This window comes from Buteo buteo, chromosome 9 (genome assembly GCF_964188355.1).
Source record: "Buteo buteo chromosome 9, bButBut1.hap1.1, whole genome shotgun sequence".
Lineage (NCBI taxonomy): Eukaryota > Metazoa > Chordata > Aves > Accipitriformes > Accipitridae > Buteo > Buteo buteo.
In genome coordinates, this window is record NC_134179.1 from 15288667 (window position 1) to 15309371 (window position 20705).

Consider the following 20705-nt stretch of genomic DNA (forward strand, 5'->3'; position numbering starts at 1 on the left):
TCAAACCCTTTTTTTCCTTGCAAGCTGTAACTACATTTTATCCCTTTAAAATATTATCAATGTTTATAAAACACATGAACTTTCAGACCCCCGTACTTTTCTGGTTTTGAGTGAACAAACAATTTTCTTACAGTGAAAGCAGAGGGACATTACAGAGGGTGGGATCAGAATTTCTGAGATTTGTTCAGGTTTTTCTGTGTTCTCTTTTACAGAGTGATAGTTTTTAATATTTATTTTTTTAAAGTTTGCTACCTCAGTAAAAAGTAGGTTTTCAAAAACAATTATGTTGTAAGATAAAACTGCCTGACATAATAACTGTTTTTATATATGCAGACAGTTGCAACACTAATTTGAGGGTGTTTGTGAGATTTTAGGGTCTTATGTTTTCTTTTATATCATGAACTTTTCAGTAAAAATACTGGTATGCTGTCCCAGGGTTGTGAACTGATCTTCTGCTTCCTGAAAATGAAAAACTTAAGGATGTGCATTTGAGGAGGTCATCAGTAAGATTTGTGACAGTTTTAGATTAAAGAATATTTACTTTGGATGAGGCAGAATTACTGTTCCATCAGTTTTCTGCAGTTATTCTCACTGTCGTTAATTAACACTAAAGAAATAAAGGAAGAAAACAGTCCGTGATAACGAACATTCATGTTGAACTTAATTTTCAAATCCATCTCTTTCCTCTTCTCTCAGCCTGCTTTGCTCAGGGCTGTAATTTGTAAGAAAGGAGTGCTTTGTTCAAGTCCAAGAATCAAGTTTATTCAAGTTACATTCAAGTTTGTTCTTACCTGAGAAGGAAATAACAGAATAGATGGGTGTTCACTGGAGAAACTGGGACCTACCTCTAAGGGACTGACCCTTTTAGGTGAGCCACAAGAACATGGCTCCAAAACCTCTTGTGTTTTTCCTTCCTCTCTAGGATCACAGGTTCTGTTTGTAGAGTACAGTGATATGTTTTTGTGTTTTTTCATGAACAGGCTAAGTGCAAGATATCTGGCCAGTGTTTGGCTGATAGTGTTTTGTAGCATGGAAAGAAATGCACAAACTTGGTATGTGGCTAACTACATACACATAATGTAGGTGCTGCTGGTGAAATTAAGCTTTCAGCTATTGTTGCATTTGGAGGTTATTAAAAGTTTTTGAGCTCGTCAGACTGATGTGGTTTCTTTTGGTCAAAGTTATGCAACTCTGTCTAGCATTTCACTGCTGTAAAACCTCCTCTATTGTAAGGAAGAGTGTGTATCTATAGAAGGAACATTAAGATGCTTATTAGCTGGTTATTTACTGCTTCAAGTATCCCAGGTCAGTGTTCCACCCCATTTGAACTTGCGTCTTTTCAGGTCAATTTTAATTGGTTTGCTGTCCACATTGCAGGATGTATTCAAAATCTATTAGAATCAGAATTATCAGACCAGCATTAGTACGATTTCAAGCTACCTCTAATATCAAAGCATGTTATATTAGGATTTTCTTCAGAAACAGAAGCCAAGCTACCTTACTTTGATAAGCAGATCTCGTCCTGCTGTCTAGATCTGTTGAGCAGAGAAGGCTGTTGTTAAGCTGGTTACTGCAACTATTTTGAAGAGAAAATTTTCACCTATCACAAATTCTTTGTAGTATTAATATTATATTATGTTTACTATTAGTATTATTTAATACCACCTTACAGTTTTGTGGCACATAATATAAATATCCATGCATGTTACTTGTTAATTTACATTTCTTTTTCATTTAAGTTACACCCACACGGCAGTGTGTGGTGGGTCGCATACCATCTCATTAGGAAATCTGTGGGTGTTACACACAGGAGAAGAAAGAAAGAAAGAAAGAATGGAAAAATGAGAAAAAGTAGCCAAGACAAGCAAGTTCTTCCTATTCTTCCTTCTGTCTGAACAATTTCCCCACCCCTCCCAAATGGCCAGTATGAACAATATGCCAAAGTAAGCTTTAATTTAGTCTTTGGACATAGGCTTTGGTATAAACTCTCTGTTTCCTGTGTTTAATTAATGTCCAAATGTGTTTGACTTTGGTTTGTTTTTGGTTTTTTTTTAAGAGAAAATTAATATGGGGTAGATTTTCAAAGATTTAATTTTGCCTGGATCCAATCTGCATGGCCAAAATCATGCAAGAAAGGCATCGATCAGGTATGGTTTGCTTGCATTATTTGATGTTCAATGAATGTAAGCCATCCGATAACAAAGTCCATGTATTAGTGAATTTGCCTTGTTAAAAAACCCCCACTACTTCACTTTACAAATGTATAATCTTTAAAGTTAGAACTTATGTTTTTATATATATGCACCATGCTTTTTCACTTTGCACCACTTGTGCTATTCAATAACATGTACTGGGTTTTAGTGATGTCAAGCATGTTAGTGTGTCATAATGCTCACCTACTGTAGACTTAAGCTAAAAGCAGAGCCTGTTTTTTTGTGTTCTGCAGAAGGTGGCTGGTTTTGATTAAGACCAATGAGAATTAAATAACAAGAAACTATAAAGAGGACAGAGTGCAGATATTAAATACAGGAGAATGACAAAGGGAGGACTGTGGCAAATTAAGGAAGAAGGCAAAGTTTATGTGGGCACAGACAAAACAAAAAGGAGGATGCGGAAAGAAAATATGTCTGGTAGAAATGTCCATGTTTGAAATGGAAGGAAGGAAGAAGGTATCTCATAAACTGACCTTCTTCCCCCTCTTGAGGGAGGAAAAAGTTAACTATGTTTATCCTACAAGTAATTTTCAGATCTTTTCTCATTCCTTCCCTAGCATCCATGTTGTTTTTCTTGGCTTAAGGGTGAAACATTTTTGCTCTGATTTCAGATCTTTTTATTGTACAGTCTCTTCTACAGTGAGAATAATTAGCATGCTGTCACATGGCACAATGAGCTCCCAGCTTGATTTTATCTGCTTTTTTTTGGGATTGTGTATCTTTTTTTTTTTATATTTTTAACCTAGTTTTCTAAGGAAATGGGGCTTATTGTGACCATGTTTTCTCTGTGTGTGTCTGTCCACCTTTTACCCCTGTTGCTTTTTGCAAATGTGATTCAACTTTATTAACAGGTAGAAGTCTCAGACATTAAGTTTTTAGACATTAACTTCTGATAAGCTTACTAAAATGGGAAACTGGAAGAAGTACAAGCGCTATTAAGAATAGTTCAGCCATACAAAGATCTGGAGCCAAAGTTTACATCTTATTTAGTATAAAAAGTGCATGAGATGCAATTTAATAAGAAAATACATTTCTGTTCCTAATGAAACTATTTGTTTGGCTCCTGTAAGCTCACAAAAATATACAATAATTCACGATGGTAAATACTCCAAATTGTTCTGGCCTTGCATTTTAGTTTGAGCATTATGATATTTTTAAGGAAAACACCCTTTTCAGACTGCCCTAGTTTGCTTTAGGAGTGTTCGCTATTACTGTAGAACATGAATTGTGTAAGACGTTCATAGGGTATATTCCACGTTACAATCCTGTAGCAGCAAAATTGATTTATTCCCACCTTCCCAGCTGTTAACTCTTACTCCTTTGCTATAAACAGTGTTTTGTTTCGTTTTAGCTAGAATAATTTTACCTATCTTGCTTAAAGAGCAACTCCCCAAAAATTTGATGGGTGCAACTGGAGGGAAAGTAAGCTATGGCAGATAAGCTACCATAGGGGACTGAGAAGGACAGAAGTCTTTTAAATTAACTTTGATGTTTGCAGTTGCACATCATAATTTCTGTCTCTCAAAAGAATTATATTGCAGCTTCTTTACAGTGGACTCATTTATGATTTGTGGCCAAGTCCTGCAGACCTTCGTGAACTTTAAACTTACATTCATCTGTCTGTGAAAACAGAGCCTCATAGCTCCCTGAAGTATGCAGTAACTTATGCGAGAACTTATGAAAAATGTTTTGATTAGTATCTTGTATTTCCTGTATTTGCCTTAGATTACTTTTTTCCATTTTTTACAGCCAGATAATGGGGAATAAAGGCATCTTTTTTCACGAAAACATTTTTCTTCTAGAAGATCAAGTTTATATATCTGATTTTTTTGTTGTTCTTTTCTCAGGGTAGAGGATATTTGACAAGAACAAAAAACCCGTACTTACGCACTGTTTGGGTATCTTCTTTTTAGGAATTTTTTTTCTTACCTTAGATTATAATAGAATAGAATTGGGAAAAACTCCAAGAAGGGCAACAAAGATGATCCAAGATGAGGAAATACAATACAGGGAACGTGCCAAATAAGGGGAACGTGCCAAATAAGGGGAATATGCCAAATACGGGGAACAGTTAAGTGTGCTAGGACTCTTCAGCCTGGAAAAGATAGGAATTAGGAGGAACATAAGAGAGATCTACAAAATCGTTTCTGATCTCATTCTCTTCCAATTTGAGAACAAGAGGGCATCAAATGAAGGTATTGGAAGTGCCATGGTAGTTAGCAGAACTGTGGAACTCTTTGTCAAAGGATAATGGGTATGATAAAAGCTTACACTGAGTCCACAAGAACATGGGAGAGTAATCCAGGGAGGGTACAGAATTCACAGATCTCCTGTGGTTCAATAAAGGCCTGACCTGAGAGTGCTTGGATTCTGGGAGAGTATTGGGAAAATAATCACATGCACTTCGCTCTTGTATTTAGTCTCCCCTTGGAGCCAGTTAGAGCAACTTCTACATGCAAGGCATTTAGCTATGTGGACCTTTGATCTTACCCAGTGTGGCCTTTCTTATCATGGTACTTTTCTGGAAAGAGCCTGCACTATAAGCTGAAAACTCATTAGTATGTCGGAGAGGGTCACTGTGTTTCAAAGATTGTCAGAGAAAGTTCTGCACTTTCTAGATTGAAGGACCTACCTTTGTCTTCCTGTTATTACACTGATACTTGCAGAGACTTCAGCAATTGCTGTCCCTGTCTTACATGGGACATTTGCAGCTGCAGCACCAGGTGGGTTGAATGCCTTCTCCTTATTTTACATCTTCCCTAGTTGCAGCTCTCATGTGAAGTTATTTATGGTCTTGGATAGGAAATGAAATAGTGTATTTATTTTAAAGATACCCTTAATAAAGTGGTTTATGTAGTTAGTATTGTATTGAAAAGCAATATTTATTGAAAACAACAGGAGAATTGTTTAATTTGGTGTATTTTTGTGAAAAGAAATAATTTGGTGTTGGTTTTGAAAACAGCCTTGACCTCTAATCTTTAATTACTGTCTGCCTTGGTTAATTCTGTTTCTTTCTCTTGCTTCCATCTCTTGCTTCCATCTTTTGTTTGTCTGTTGTTTCCATATGATTCTTTTCATCATGTGTATTTACAAAGTGGAATTATTCTCCTCTTTCAGTTTATCAAAGCTGGCTAGAAGTTAATAGGCAATTAGTATCTATCAGCTAAAAATGAAGTTTAGGATACTAGTTTGATGCAGATGTTGCAAGTTAGGCAAGATGAACCCTACCTTTAATTTCTGATTTGATATTCACTTGAGAATATCAAAGTGACTCTCATCTAGGCCAGGGAACATACAGCTACCTTTTGAAACAGCCCTTAGCATCTGTTTGTCCCAACTGGGAATTCAGCATTTTTTGAATCCTCACAGAGTGATTTTGAAATCTGTCCTTAAGCGCTTACCATTTCTTATTTGACTGCCTGATTCTTCTTTAGTAACATCTGTTCCTCTTGAAGGTACTCTTTCTTGTGTGCTCTGTATAGTTTTTTAAAGCTTCTGTAGTCACTTGGAAGCAGGAATGCAGAGGATAGGATATCAGTGTACAGCTTCTATGGACCTATTTAAGCATTATGCACAGCTGGAATAGGTAGCAGATAAGTTTGGGGTTTTTTGAGTGCTTACTGTTTCAGTTGAAATCTTCTGAATAATAAATTTGACTTTAAATTATCATCCTTTGTGAACATGGCAAATAGGATTTCTTCTAGAAGCATTTTATAGGTTCTGTGGTCTGCATTTAATGCTCAAATTCCTTGTGTTGGAATGTCTAAAATACCAGAGAAGAAATTATTTGGTCAGTATGGTAGACCTGACTTTCCTTAGCTGTCTGACCTTTACAAATATGTGTATAGGATAGCTCGAAGACTGTGCTGCCTGGAATATGCTGCAGATAGTGAGGGCAGTTTAGCATAATAGGTGCATTCTGCTGAAGTGTTTGCAAATAATGTCTGAATCTGGTTGTATCTTCTGTGTTTGGCTAAATTTTTAATGTAGTATTGAGTACACCTTTAGGATTTAATTTTTTCAGCTTGGGTATGTATGATTGCATATATCACTTGCTAACATACATAGTGTGTTGTGTTGTTTAGGTGCATACCAGGTCTACCTCTTGCATGTTACAAAAACCACATATGCTGCATTCCTGTTGTGCTTGTTGTCCCTGTGCAGATAATGCTGTGTCTGTGTGTGGCTGTGGTGGCTGTGCATTTGGGACTTCTGAAAAAAACTCTGAAAATCTCTGTGTTACTGGGGCAGAGATTCTCTGTTTTTAGACCTAAGTAGTCTTGTTGGGCAGTAATAGGAGTCATGAGATTGCTGGCATGTTTTAGCAGGCATGTAAGCATTTACATCAGGACCATTGTCAGCATCTTGGGTTTGAGGGTTTTTTTTAATTACTGCACGGTAGGGGGAAAATAGCTTGATTTAGTAAAAACCCCAGAAACCCCAAACCAAACCCTACTATGAAAATACAGGTAATGAAAGTGGATGAAAAAGGATATGTGATTTCTAAGGGGAAAAGAAAAACTGCATCTGTTTTTTTAAAAATTAGCTAGGTTTGATAGCTTCTTTTTCTTTTTTTTTTTTAATTAATTCAACTGTATATTAAATGAGATAAAAAATAAGGATTTGATTTTTATTTTGAGATGAAATGTCAGGTTCCTTTTCTTAAAAAAAAAAAGTTAAGTATGCTTTATTAAATGTTTCTAAAGAGAGCAATATTGTTTTGGTTACAATGTAAGCAAGAAAGAATAGGGATTTGAAATAAAACCTAAAAGAAATATGATTTCCCTAGAAATGTTTGGAGGAATTTACTTAATTGCAACCAGAAGTTTGACCTGGAAGTGTAACGTTTTGACCTTTTAGCTGTCTGGTTTCCTAAATGTGTTGTTTTGCTCTCTTTAAACTGTGAGAAAATCTGTTTTACACATCTTTAACTCTTGCATTCCCTAAAAGTCTCAATATAAAAGTCCCCAAACTATCACCAGCAGTCCAAGAAAAACAAAAATTGTCATTACATTTTAAGAAAATCATTATACCTATGTGTTGAACATTGAAGTCCTTTCTGTTTTCATTATAACTGGAAGTAATTGTGGGTGTAATTTCATGGTTAAATATGAATGGGAATTTCTTTTAAACTTTCCATGTTACCCTATTACACAATAATACTCTCCTTTGTTCTGTTGTTCTTAAATGTCATTAACATATGACAAAGGTAGAGAGAAAATACAGATTTTTAAATTGCAAACATTTTTGTGGGTTTATTTATATTTGGAAAATTTTTATGAGGCTTTACAGAAGTCTGTGCAGATAGAGATGGAGGGCTAATTCCTGAAAAAAGTTATGCATACTTTCTTTGCATAAGTAGTTCAGTGAGAGCAGTTATGTGCATTTGGTTCACCATTGAAGGTACTAGATATGTTGTATTTATTACACACTTGAGTATTTCTATTTACTACAAAGGGACAAGTGACAGACCATAAACAAAACTACACCAGCAAAGCTTTGCAGGGCCCGGGCTTTAATTTATTAAAAATGTGTAGAAGTAAATAAACATTTAGTAGTGCAGCAAATAAATACTTGAGGAGGAAAAAAAGTCCAGTGCAATCTTGAATATACATTGTGGGCATAGTAACAGAACTTGAGGTATTCCATCAACTTCAAACAGATAAGAGATATTCCAATGCAAAGCAAATTACATTTATTCAGAGAGATACATTCCAGCTGTGAAATATTCACTATACAAATCTATGGAAAACAAAGTTGTTTAAATGACGAAGCTTGCTTTAGAAAGGATAGAACGTGACCGTCTTGTATTTGTTTACGGAGTATCTTTCTCTTATTCTTTTAATTAAGATAGTTTTCTTTTTTTGTGTGTGCCTGTGTGTGTGTCATAGCATATGGGCAATGCCTGTCTGTTGTTTTCTGTTGTCTTCCCATGGCACAAGACAGGTTCATGGGTTTTGGTCTTTTATATAAAAGACCTTAAATTTGGTATTTAATATTGAGAAAGAGGATGTTCTGTTTACTTTTTTTTGCACTTAGCATCTGTTACACTGATGCTAGAAACTGCAGGATACTGAGCTGCGTAATTCAGGTGGACCCTTACAACACTGCACTCCTGAGTAAGCTAAAATGAGCAGTTTTTTACAAACCATTTTGCAGTCGGTCTCCAGCTCTTTGTACCACAACAAGCACCTGCTTCACTGGTGGAGCTGAGTGGCGCTGATCAGATGATCACAATCATGGGTCATTCTCGGTCTTTTTGGTGGTATCCTCTTTGCATCAGAGCTTGTGAGAGCAGAAAGAAATTGAGTTATTTGGAAATAGAGCCTTTCAGCAGCTGACTTAATTATGGTCTATTTCCCAGCATTTAAAAAGAGAAAATACAGAAGTCTCCATTGTGGTGACTTTCCACCTATTTGCTATGCTCCAGAATTTTCTTATATTCTGAGTTGTTATAAACCTGGCAAGAGCCTGTTGTGTGAAAAGACAAAAACCCGTGAAACTCTGGCACAACTTGCTTTATTCAGACAACAGTGTGAAATGTGTGCTGGTTCAAGTCCACACTTGTCTCTTAGAACTCACTTTCTTTTGAAGTGTTCTCTAGATGATAGGGTAGAAGAAAAGAGGAGTCATGACCATCAGTATCTACCTCTTAGCTCCACTGGGCTATCCTAACAGGAGTCCTCAAAAAAGAAAGTCAGGAACATCTATTACTGCTATACAATAAGATCAGCTTTGAAGAAACTACCTTTTCGTGTTCATGCCATCTTTTTAAAGTTCTGCTGAAGATACCTGCTACTAGCTTTTCTTTCCCTCTCATTCTGTCCCATCATGTCTCCAGTGGCAGTCTGTTGGGCTTTTTTCACCAAACCCCTAGGTTTTGTAGCCATGTGATGCAATATATTCCTGACATTTTTAGTGACGCCTAGACACCTTGTTATTAGTAGAAGATGAAATTCTTGTCAGCTGTGGTAGCTATAGGGCTAAAACCCTTTCTTCTCGGGGCAGAAGTTTAGCAGAAGTTACATCCTATTGCCAGGGAAAAAAATAAAGCCTGGAGACCTGTGAAGGATTTGGTTGACTTTATTTGAAAATCTTTCAGCATCATAGTATTGGCACCCACGATAATGTTGTTCTAATGAACAATAAGGGGAACCAGTCATGTCTCTTAAATTCTGAAAGGCTCATTTCCACATTTTCATTGAGTTTTTGTGCTAGAAGAGACTTTGCTTTGTAGAGATTCCTGACATTTAAAATACAAAATCCTCACTTTCAAGTATTTCATGGCATCAAAAAATTTCGTGAAGCTCATGGATATCCTTAAGGAAAAAAAACACAGAGACAGTAGGCTGAAAGGATGTATTTTTTGAAAGAGGCATGTGTTTTAAAGGCCACTGTATGCATTCCCTAGTGCCCTGGAAGTCAAACTTGTCACCATCACAGTGTCTGTGTTTCATTTTAGCTAGATTCTACCTTACTTTTATCACTGCGAGGAATTCAGTAATGTAAGTAAGTGACGTTGCTCCATTTGGATACAGCTGTGTCTGGCCACTTTGGGGGAGGTGCTCAGCTTGATGTGCCAGTGTGGCATCAGACAGTTTTTAACGAAGTTGCTGCTTCATGGAGATACAGCCACTTTGAAGAGACTTTAGATTCTCCTCTGTTGCTGACTTGTCAGACAGCGTTTACCATAGGGTTTGTTTTCCAGTTCTTTCTGCCTTTTGGCTGGTAGCGACAGATGCCTTTCTCAGCCTTTCTCTCAGTTGTCGGGCTCGTTCCAGTGGTTAAAGAAGTCCAGGCATGTAGCTTCCTCTGGAATACAGTTTGTATGCTCAAAACAGTGAGGATTCATAAATAGCTTTCAGTTCATGTGTTAATGCCCATCACAATTAATAAAACGGTCATTGAGTCTGAGATCAAGAAAAGGGTGAAATCAAATCTTGTCTCCTATTAGAAGACAGTTGTCTCTAATAATGCTACATGGACCATCAAATATATTGCTTTATGTTTATCTGTTTGAATGCATTAGCAGGTGGTGCTAGCTATTATTGCTTATACCTTATGAATGGATATTGAGAGACTCTATCTTAAGGGCTGTTTTCCAGGACTGGATCAGCCTGCATCTCCATCTCAAGTATTACTGAGGGGAAGATGGTCTTTTTCCTTCAGAGCTGGTGTGTTCTCAGGACCACCATCTGGCGCATTTATCATCTTGCGGCCAGATGGTCTCATACATGCTTTTCTTCTCTGTTCTTTCCTCCAGAATACCCATGACAAGCAGGATAAGAAATACCTTATCCTGGATCCAGTTTGGCCAGTATAGTTATGATTTTGGAGTGAATTCCACACCTTTCTTGCTAGACGAGAGCCCTACAACCCTACTCTTGGATTTCATAAAATGTCTCAGTCCAGTTTCACTGTTAATGATTCATATTCTAAAGGTTTTAGTGTGCCATGTCCAGCTATCAATGTTCTGATAGCAGAGAGGATTCTTCTAGGTGTATCTCATCCTGTCTTGATCAAATTCATTTAAAGTTTAATGTCTTTATTCCAGTCAGGGACCCTGTTCCCTGATAGGAACTAAATCTTGTCCCCACATCTTCGATGGGACAGATCTCTCACTTATTTGTGTTGGCAACTGGCCTGTGTTCAGAAGTTTTAGCAGATAGAAGAATAGTACTAATACTAATAAAATTGTGAAACAGTAAGGAGAAGAAAATCAGTAATCTGTTTTTGTCTATGCTTGGTTTAAGCTGACTGTAAGGCACCCTGGAAAAAGACAGAGGCAGATTACGTCACTGAATTTATTTACAAGTATTAGAGTTTGCAAAATCAGATCCTGCAGCAATACTCAATACTGCACCCAAGTCATGGTTTGGTTTTGGTTTGGGTTTTTTTTCAGTCCCAATTTTATGTATCTAAATTTAATGGCCTGAATGTTTTTTCTTCAGTATTAAACATTTTTTAAAAGTTTATGGGCTTTATTTTACATTGATCAGTACACATTTTCCTGTGTACTTGCTTGTGATTATCGCTTGAAATAATGAAAATTTTAAAAAATCATATAAAAATTCTTTGAACTGAAGGCATAATAGATGGAAAGAATGGATGCCATCCTGAGCTGTTTGAGTTGTTCTGAAACCCACTATTTGGTGTATAAAAATTTGCAGTAGGTGAAGACGCTTGTTGTCATTAACTATGAAGTTGATTTTTTTTTTGAAGTGTGTGTGTGTTGTGTGTGTCTGAGATGATACCGAAATTCTGTACCCATTCCAAACACCAGAAAAGGCTCAGGAAGTCTTGATGGCTTTTTGTATCTGGTGTCTTGCATCTGCTGTCCCTGGCCTATCCTAGATTCGGGCTTAAACTTACATGCCAATGTTTGGGTTTGAATCTCTTCTAAGAAAATTAGAAATGGCAACTTACTCTGGAGTACATGCTATGAATATGAACATTTGTTTGGGGGAAGAAAAGCTGCATGATTAACAGTAGGTTTAGAATAAAATGTTCCTTTTGGTTTTGTTTACAAACAATCAGGAATTTGGATTTGGTGGTGAAGAATTTTAAGTGGAGAAATATGACTGCTAAAAAGCAGTGTAATAATATGTCTGTAGAGCACTTTGAAGATGAAAAGCTCTATATACTGTAAACATTATTACTAGTATAGCTTAATCTGTATGGAATAATTAGCGTAAGCAAAATGTAGATTATTTTTTTTTAATGTACAATATAGTGTTTCAGAAAGTCTAATGCACCTATGTATTTACTTTCACAGTGTAACATAAGAAATTCATCCTCTTATTTTTTTAATACCTGTGTGTTGCAATGATTTACTTTGTTGTTACTTTCCAAACACAGAGGCAGTCCTAATCCAGAACAACCTGTCAGAAATGTGAAACGTCTAGGGTGAGAGGAAAAAATAGGTGTTTTTTAAAGATGATATAAAAATACTCTGCAATGACAAATAGGTGCCTGTCAGATATGGAAATATTTGGGGGGCAATCAGCCTCCTTAGGCTTGTACCGTAACTTTGGAGAAGACCTGCCTGAATTTAGTTACAGAGCCATGCAGGTGCCAGATTGTGCTGGGAAGTGAACACCTGCCAGGCTGCTCCAGATAACTCAGCAGCTCAGAGGCATTTTCCCAGGCTCCCAGATGAATGGTCCATAATAGCCGTGGGAGAGGGCTTCCCACTGCTCCACGCTGTACCACAGCCTCTTCTTGGCAGCCTCCTGGAAGTGCAAGTCAGCTTGGCTGCGACTCCTTTGGAAAACAAGTGTTGCTGGATAGTCTTACAGTAAAGAGTCAGTGTCTGATACTTCCTCCCAGTGTTGTGGGACTATGAAATATAACAAGCAGGGCAAATTACCATTCCCTTAAAAGGCAGCTCTCACTGGTGCATATTTCAGCTGAAACTGAACTGTGGCTTTTCTAGAACCACTTTTATTCAGTCCCATTTTGGGCTTCAGGGTCTATTTATTTTGTTGGGTTGGGGTTTCTTGTTTTGGTGGTGGTGTTTTTTTTTCTTGTTTGTTTTTGAAACCTGGTTCTGATGATTTAGGTGGACAGTTTTGAAGTAAGAAAAACAAAACTCCAAATCACTAACAACAATTTTATTTCTCCTTCTGCGGTGGTAATCTACACATGGAGCTTTGTCTATGTTGCATGATGAAGAGGAGACTGAAGATTGGGCCAAATAGGTTGTCTGAGCCTGAGATCTGTGAACTTTCTCTCTACATTACTAGCTCATAACACTGTATGTAGCTTGAGGTTAAAACTTCTATGGTGTGCTTAAAAGGAGTTAGTAATGGATCATTTGGTATGTATCAGTTGGTCCCTCCTTCCAGATACCATGAACAGCAGCTTTTGGTCCTTGCTGAGTATATGCTGGCCATCTTCCCTAGAGCATAATCTAGAGCTTGCCCAAAGCCAACATTAGTATATGCTACTATATAAACAGCATTGATGGTGGACAAGTCTGGAATTGAGAACAGACTTAGACTCATGCTGAGTAACTGTGTAGAAAGTTTAAAAAGCTGCAAGTTGCATGAGGTTATCAAATAAGAAGGTTTTCTTGTGGGGCTTAGTTTCTTATTTCATGTAGCAGAATAGTTGATTGGATAATATATTTTCCCTTGAAGGAAGCAGAAAGAGGATATCACAGTTTTAATAGTTCTGCAGTAACTCTGGCAACTTCAAAACTAGGGAAGTTTTGCATGCTCCAGCTGACTATGGTTTAGATCAGATGTCACACACAAGAGAGTTTCAAAACGTTTGATGAGCATAGCTGCATGATACTTTTGAAATACAGGTATCTTGAATGTAATGCATCTTAAAATTTTCTCATGGTTAGCAATAAGTAACAGAAAATCATCTGTTCAGACTTTTTCAGCAAAGTCAAGTAGTAAATAGTCATGGAAACTAAAATTATTGTCTGGTGCTAGTCCCTTCGGGCTGAGCTCATTAGCTCAGGTGCAACTCCCTGTGAAGGCTTTATAAGACTTTGAGACTTGAGCTGACACTGCAAAAATAGTGTAGAGGTGTCTTGATCTCTTACGTAATTATTTATTTTGTTAGACTTGAGGTAGGTGTTCTCTTCCAGAGAACAGTAGCTAGCCGAATCAAGGGCCTTTAAGAGGAATTTGAAACTTTGTTCAGGCCATTAGTCAATCAAATATGATTAAACACTTAGCCTCTCGGAGAATACCAGGATAGCAAGAAAGATAAACGGATATACATGTCACTGATTCATAAAAGAATTTCAGGAATGAAGTATTGTGCTTTTCCCTGTGAAAAGCAAAAAAATTCACTTTTTCATGTTAAGTTCCTCTCAAGAAAAATACATTTGGAATATCCCAGACAAATGGAGGTGGAAAACCTCTTTTATTATTTACTCTCTGTTTGAAGATTTGTTTGCAAAGTTGTACTTTTAGGAATGTTACTTTTTCAGTGTTACAGAGGTCACAGTGGAAGATGGTATTATCACGCTAATAACTTATTTATATACAGGGCAGATTCTTTGATTTGTCTAACCCTAGTACAATGTTAAAGAATTGTGGATGCCAAACTGGAAATAGCTAAAAGTAATTTTCTTTAATTGTGCTCATAAATATACAGTTAATAAAGCTGGTGGATTACATCCAAATTTTTCTCTAGCGCTCATCATTTTTAAGGGATGGTTCAACTTGTCACATCTTGACTTGATCTCTAAAGGGAAGTCAAATTTTGGGTATCTTCCTGAGGGGAAGGAAAAAAGATGGCTGATAAATTTCAAAGGGATTGATTGTGATCGATAACTGTAGTTCTTAATGAGAGGTGATGCTGAACAGCACTTGATGGTGAGCTCCAGGAGATCTTGTACAAGTAGGAGAGCTGTAGACTGTGCAGGAGAGGACATGCATTTAGAGGCTTATACTTAGAAATAAGGCATGCCTTGGCATTTGCTCAGTAGAGATCGAGACTGGAACAAACAAGCTTTCCTTACTTCTTTTTAAATGGCTAGATTAGAAGAACAACAGTAGCAGTTTATTTTCTAACTTTTCTGTGGTAATTGCACCTAGGGTATCTGACTGTCTTGGAAGCAACAATAATTGTATGTCTTGCAAAACCCATCAGAGTTAGGGGAAATACAACTAACCCTCTTTTGCACATTCATTTTAGTGAGGTGTACAGAGAGACCATGGAGGAGATGTCACAGATGCTGACTTCTTTCAATTTCAGTGGGAGTTAGGTTGCTAAATACCTTTATGAATCAAGTCCTAACCGATTTATTCAGGGTCATTTTGGAATTTAAGTAGAACAAAAGTAAAAGCTGATTTCCTTAGCTGTAGTCTAATAGTTTCTTTGCTGTAATATAATCCTTTCTGTCCTTTTCTTATGCTCCTGGTGCACAAGGATTTCTGTCATTCTCAGGAACAGAAACAGAAGAGCCTCTGTGTACGTTACAGGTATCTGCTGGGTCAGCCAGGCTAGCTCTGTCTAATTGTAGATACTGAGAAGTTCAGATGTATGCATTTCTCACTTAGTTCAGTGGCATTGTAGATAATTAAGACCTTTCATGTTTGTTTGTTTTATAGCCAGCATTTTTTCTATCAGGTTTGAGTATGTCACCTTTCTCTAGAAGGCAGTTAAGTAAATGGTCATCTGCAGTGTTCTTGTAGAGTATGTATGAAACCACTGTAGTGAATAGGACTCTAGCCTTTTGGACTAGTGACTGTGACACTAGGCTACTACATCTCTGATCAATGAACTGATTTAAATTTATTTCTGCGCTTGGAGACCAGAACTTGGTGGTTAGTAATTTGTTTAGATTTTTCCCTTGTTTCAGATACTGATTTCTTGAGACCTCAGTATGAGCAGTTTCTTTTTAAAAATATTTCTTTAAGGTTACGCTTTCATTTGTATTCTTGAGCTGCTGCTGCTGCTTTCTCTCTATCCTATCTTTGCAGATGTGCAACACTTTGAGACTAGAATGCCCAAGATACCCTTATACTTACTATTATCCCTTTGTTTTATGTTGCAGCCAACAGTTTTCACATTACTGCCTACTTTATGAAGAGATGGGTTAATCTCCGTTGTGCTGTAGGGAAACATTATCGTGGTAAGAAATGATTTTCTTATAGCGTTACTTAGAACTTTGCATTTCTGGGAGGAAAAAAGGGAACATAAACTAATACTTTGTCAGATTTTGGTCTACTTAATAAAAATTTCTTTCAGACCTTGGTTCTGGGTTTGTTTTTTTGTTTGTTTGGTTGGGTTTTTCCCCCCCCCGAGGATGTTTCCTAAAAAAAGAGAAGTGTTTCTTAGCATATGATGGATTTTTTTAAAACTTAATTTTGAATTTGTGTATGCCTTGCCCCAGGGTAATCAGCTAAGCCACACCAAATTCTTTAAGTATAATGAGACTCAGCATTTTACTGAGTCTCTGCAGGGTGAATCAACCAGAGGTTGCAGTATGAATCACTTCATTATTGCTCGAGTGTCTTGTGACATCAACTGTACAGTACAAGTGTATGCAAGAAAAGGCTTTCATTCACCTCAATTCTATAAAACCTTTACATAGGTGATGTCATTGGATCAGATTTTTTTTCATGTTTTCTCAAGCCAGCATGCTCTGAAAGGAAGTGATATCAATCCTGTCCCGCCAACAGCAATAAAAAGGAGCTATAATGATCACTGCCCTTTGTGTTGACCTTTTTGTATTCAAAAAAAGCAAAATAAATCAATTAGGTGTGCTTAAAAATACTGAATACTTGAATGCATATTTTTAAAGAATTTCTTATTTTTATAGGAATTCATTATCTTAAAAAATGTTTAAATCTCTCTTCAAATGCTAACTAGTTTTCTAAGTCCATATTGGTTGAAAAGATTGCAGTTTTGATTTTAAATATTTCATCAAACTTGTTCTCCCAGCCTCCTGGAAGAATACTTAGAATAGAATAGCAGAGTGTCTGCTCAACACTGGTTTCTGTGTATTAAATTTGAACTTTTCTTAAGCATCAATGAATACCTAACGATACTTTCATTTTGTTAGCCAGAAAGTGAGATTGTTATAAAATGCAACAATAAAAATGTCTAACTGTAACTTGCTCTGCTAGTGCTGCCAAAAAGAGAGGCTGTGATGCTGCAGTCAAAACTTTGCTTTCACATGAAGTTCCTAACAAGAAAGGAACTTCATTTTCCTGGGTTTCGCTCCCAATAAATAGCAAAATAACCACATATCCTAAAAAAAAAATTATATATTTGGCACCAATATTTCCTTTCTGTAAGATATACCTAGTACTTCAGAGAGAAAAAGTAGACATTTAGCCTAATAGAAGAAGAATCTTGCATACTTCAGTCCATGATGCTCACTCAATATCTAAAGTAAACTTACTTAAGGGGTTATTATTGGAACCCCACATAACAAATTCAGTCCTTGCAAAGTTGTCCAGCTTTTCTTTTGTAGCCCATTTGGAAGATGTCCGTAGACTGCTTGCAGTTTGAAAGCCATTGTACTAAACCTTTGCAGGTGGCTTTTCAGGACTTGAGGATACAAGCAGAGAAAGAATAGCCTGGACATAAGGCACAGCATGAATACTTCCTTGGAGACAGTTTTGCTAACAAAGTGATCATTTCTGAAAGGATTATGAAAGGCTCATATTCATTATCAAATTGGAGTAGCTTAACAAGCTACTGCACCAATACAGATGCATCTGAGGTCTCTGTGTATGCTTTTTCAACCAATGGCAAATGCAAGGTAATCTGTTTCAACATCCCCATCTTTCACTGTAATGACTCTAGAAAAGTCACTGCTGGTACTCACTCAGAGGGATTTGTCAGATACTAATGGAGATATGCTGTTGGTGAAGAAGCAGTACCTTGTAGAGAGGCAGTCAGCCATATGGATGACCTGAGCATCACATGTGCACATCATGCCTATACTCAATTCATTGTGAGGAGATACTGTACCAAAAAAATCTATGAGGTTAACCTTGTGTTTTTTCTGCATGCCTTGTCTCTTTCTTGTCCCAGAGAACAGGGTGTTAGGGCTTGTTTTTGAAGTATAACAAACTTTAAAAATTAGTAACTCTCTTTTTGTAAAACCAAACCAAACCAAAAACCAAGAACAAAAAAATTGAGCTGAAAATATGAAGAGGGAAATCTGGAAATAAACTGATACGTAAAATAACAAAATATCCAGCTATGCTCTTTTCATAGCATTGCTAGGTACTGAATAAAGCTTTGTCTGGTCTATTCTAATCTGAGAACCCTTCATTTTTAATCATTTGTAAATAGAAACTTTGTTGTGTTCACAGCAAACCATGCGATCTTGACTAAAATACGTAATTCGGTAGCAGTTAACCAATTTGTTTAATGACTTCAAAAATCACTGTACTCAGTTTGAAACAGCCTTATGCTGCATTTTTATGCCAAGTCCTGATTGAATATGTTGTGCTGTATTTCAAACATAATTTACAGCTTTTGTGATGAAAAGACTCATCACCAGAATAGCACAAAAGAAATCATCATTAAGTGGTTTGTCTGTTGGTTCTGTCTGGTATATTTTTCCAGGGGTGTAGGTGGACTAATTTGCAGCAATGACTATCTCTTGGGAACTAGGCTTACTCTTAGTGATTTTTTTGAATGGTTTAAAAAAGCAAAACAAAAGGAGGGATGGTAAGACAGTAGGTAAGAAACTAGTGGAGCCCATGAAGTGAGTTAGTGTGCAATCTAAAAAAAAAAATTATTTTGTTTACTAAAATAGCATGTATATATGTTGTCATTATGTCTGGTTTTGAATATGGTTATAATTTTTGTAATCTCCTGTTAAATTATTTTTTTATAGACCTCCGTGTGTTTCCAGACAGATTTATAGTTTGTGTCAGTAAACTTGAATCTAATTCAAGTGCTTGGACATGTGAAAATGGTGTATTGGTATGTACAAAACTGTTCTATAAATTTTTCTTGGTTATTTTATAGTGGTAAGATGAATGTTTATGTATAGATGTAGTTATTCACATACATGTGACTGTCATCTTGGAACCAGAAAGTCACATTAGCAGTTGGGTCAAAGTATTCAAAAGGACATCCTGAAGTGAGTCTGAAACAGACTAAAATGGGAAATTTTGGAAGCTCAGCATTTTCTGAGCCACATAAGGCTCAGAGAAAAAGACCATGTGTTTAGAAAGCTAGGTATGATTTTAGCACCTTGATTTAAGGATCTTTTTTTCCTGTATATTTTGTCCTTGTAACATTTTACTTTCCAGAATTATAACGGGGCAGTTTTTAATGTCCATGAGTTTTTTGTATGTTTTCTTAGCACTTGTTCTGCAAAACAACTCAAATGGATCAGTGCTAGCCCTGCTGGGAAAAAAAAAATGCCTAAACATTTATGGAGAAAAAGGCGCTGGTGTGTAGTTAAATACCATAAACAATTCTACTTAAATATTTCATCCTGAAGGCTTTATCAGGGTCAAAGGCTTATGAATTTTATGCTGCAGTTAACTGCTGATTGTCTCAGGAGTGCTCACATTGACCCAGGTGGCCTGTTATATGGCAGGCAGTGTCTTCTGTGCTCACAGTAAGAGTCAGAATTACACACTGAGGTCTATGTATATTTTAGTAGTTTATCTTGATGTATGAAAGCATATTTGACCCTTGGAAAAAAAGGTTTTCTTCTACTGATTCAACTTAGTATTTTTTTAATATCAAGCAGGGTGTTTTTATTATACTAAATGCAGATTTTATTATCTTGATTCCTAGGTTTGTGAGTATCCTTAAATGTCAAAGGATCAAGCAAATGTTTTTCTCTCTCTCGGAAAAAAATCTAACTGCTTTAGAAGTACTTTTCTATTTTAAAAATTATTACTTTCTTGGTATTGTCTTGAAAACTACTTAGATGCTTTAGGTAGAAAATCCTGTCTCTGCATTTTGACTGAGAAATAATGATCTTTTCTTTTTTTTCTTGCTTAAGTATCTCTTAAAAGATATCCAGTTCCCCCATTTGGTATTTTTAATCTTTCCATAAAATAAAAGATGAGAATTTTCTTTAGTTTCTTTCACATGATTCTGTCTAGTAAGGAGAAGGCAAATTAAAAATATAATGTTATGGACTTTAGCTCGACTGTTTCAAAATTTGATCTTGATCTATGGAAACTCCTTGTTTAAAAAAAAAAAAACCTCTTAGTGGGATCATAACCTATTCAATAAAGTCTTGGGAGTTTGCTTTACTTACAGATGCAATACTTGTGCATAGAACTGGCTGGAACATTCAGTGTAATATGTTGGTAGGAGAGCATAAGATAAAGTTATCCCTAAGCCATCTTCCCTGATTTGAAAAACTAACAAGATGTGAACAGACCCTCAACAAATGTGATGGAGTATCTTTTTAATTCTTACCACTCTAACTTAAAGGGTCCAGTCCAGACTGTTGATCAAGAGTTTCTACAGCACATTAGTACTGAATTTATATACTCCAATACTTTGCCAAACTGGGGGAGTGTTTGATTGCTACTGAGAGGTAATTTCAAGGTTTTGGCACTCCGTAAGTAAAGGCTAAGGATCTGCACTTTGTGTGTGTACTTTTCTCTATGCAATTTAGCAGCGAGTATGCTTGAACTCTAAACTATGCTACAAAAGACCACCCAGAAGACCTTTCCGTTGAAATACTCCAGTGTATTCTGTCATGGGCTAAAAATGAGGCATATGTTTTGTTTTCCTCTGTATGTTGTTTGGGTTTGAATAATTTCATAATGTTGAATGCAAGTTCTTCTAAATGTTTAATCAGCTCATGCCATTTGTTTTGAGGGCCTATCTGTGTTTTATAAAAGGAGTTGACTATATGTTAACGGAGACTTTGTCACTTTTCAGTGTTGCTGAATGTCACTGCAATTAACTTAGTCAAGACTTAACAATCTTTTTTTTTTAAACTGCTTTTATGCTGGTTTATGGTTTGGGTCAAGCTTTCATTCCTGAGTTCTGTCAAGACAAGTCAGGCTCAATGCCCTGCTT

At 36.5% G+C, this 20705-nt stretch overlaps 1 protein-coding gene across 4 annotated transcripts in view; it reads left to right on the forward strand.

The window, feature by feature from the left end:
* The window catches only part of SLX4IP (SLX4 interacting protein), an 81495-nt gene that overhangs the window by 46475 nt on the left and 14315 nt on the right, over nucleotides 1-20705 (forward strand). For all 4 annotated transcript variants that reach the window (XM_075035467.1, XM_075035463.1, XM_075035466.1 and 1 more), the window contains 2 exons: nucleotides 15736-15813; nucleotides 18541-18629. In XM_075035467.1, the coding sequence (XP_074891568.1) occupies nucleotides 15736-15813; nucleotides 18541-18629 (167 nt within the window). The remainder of the gene's footprint in view (nucleotides 1-15735; nucleotides 15814-18540; nucleotides 18630-20705) is intronic.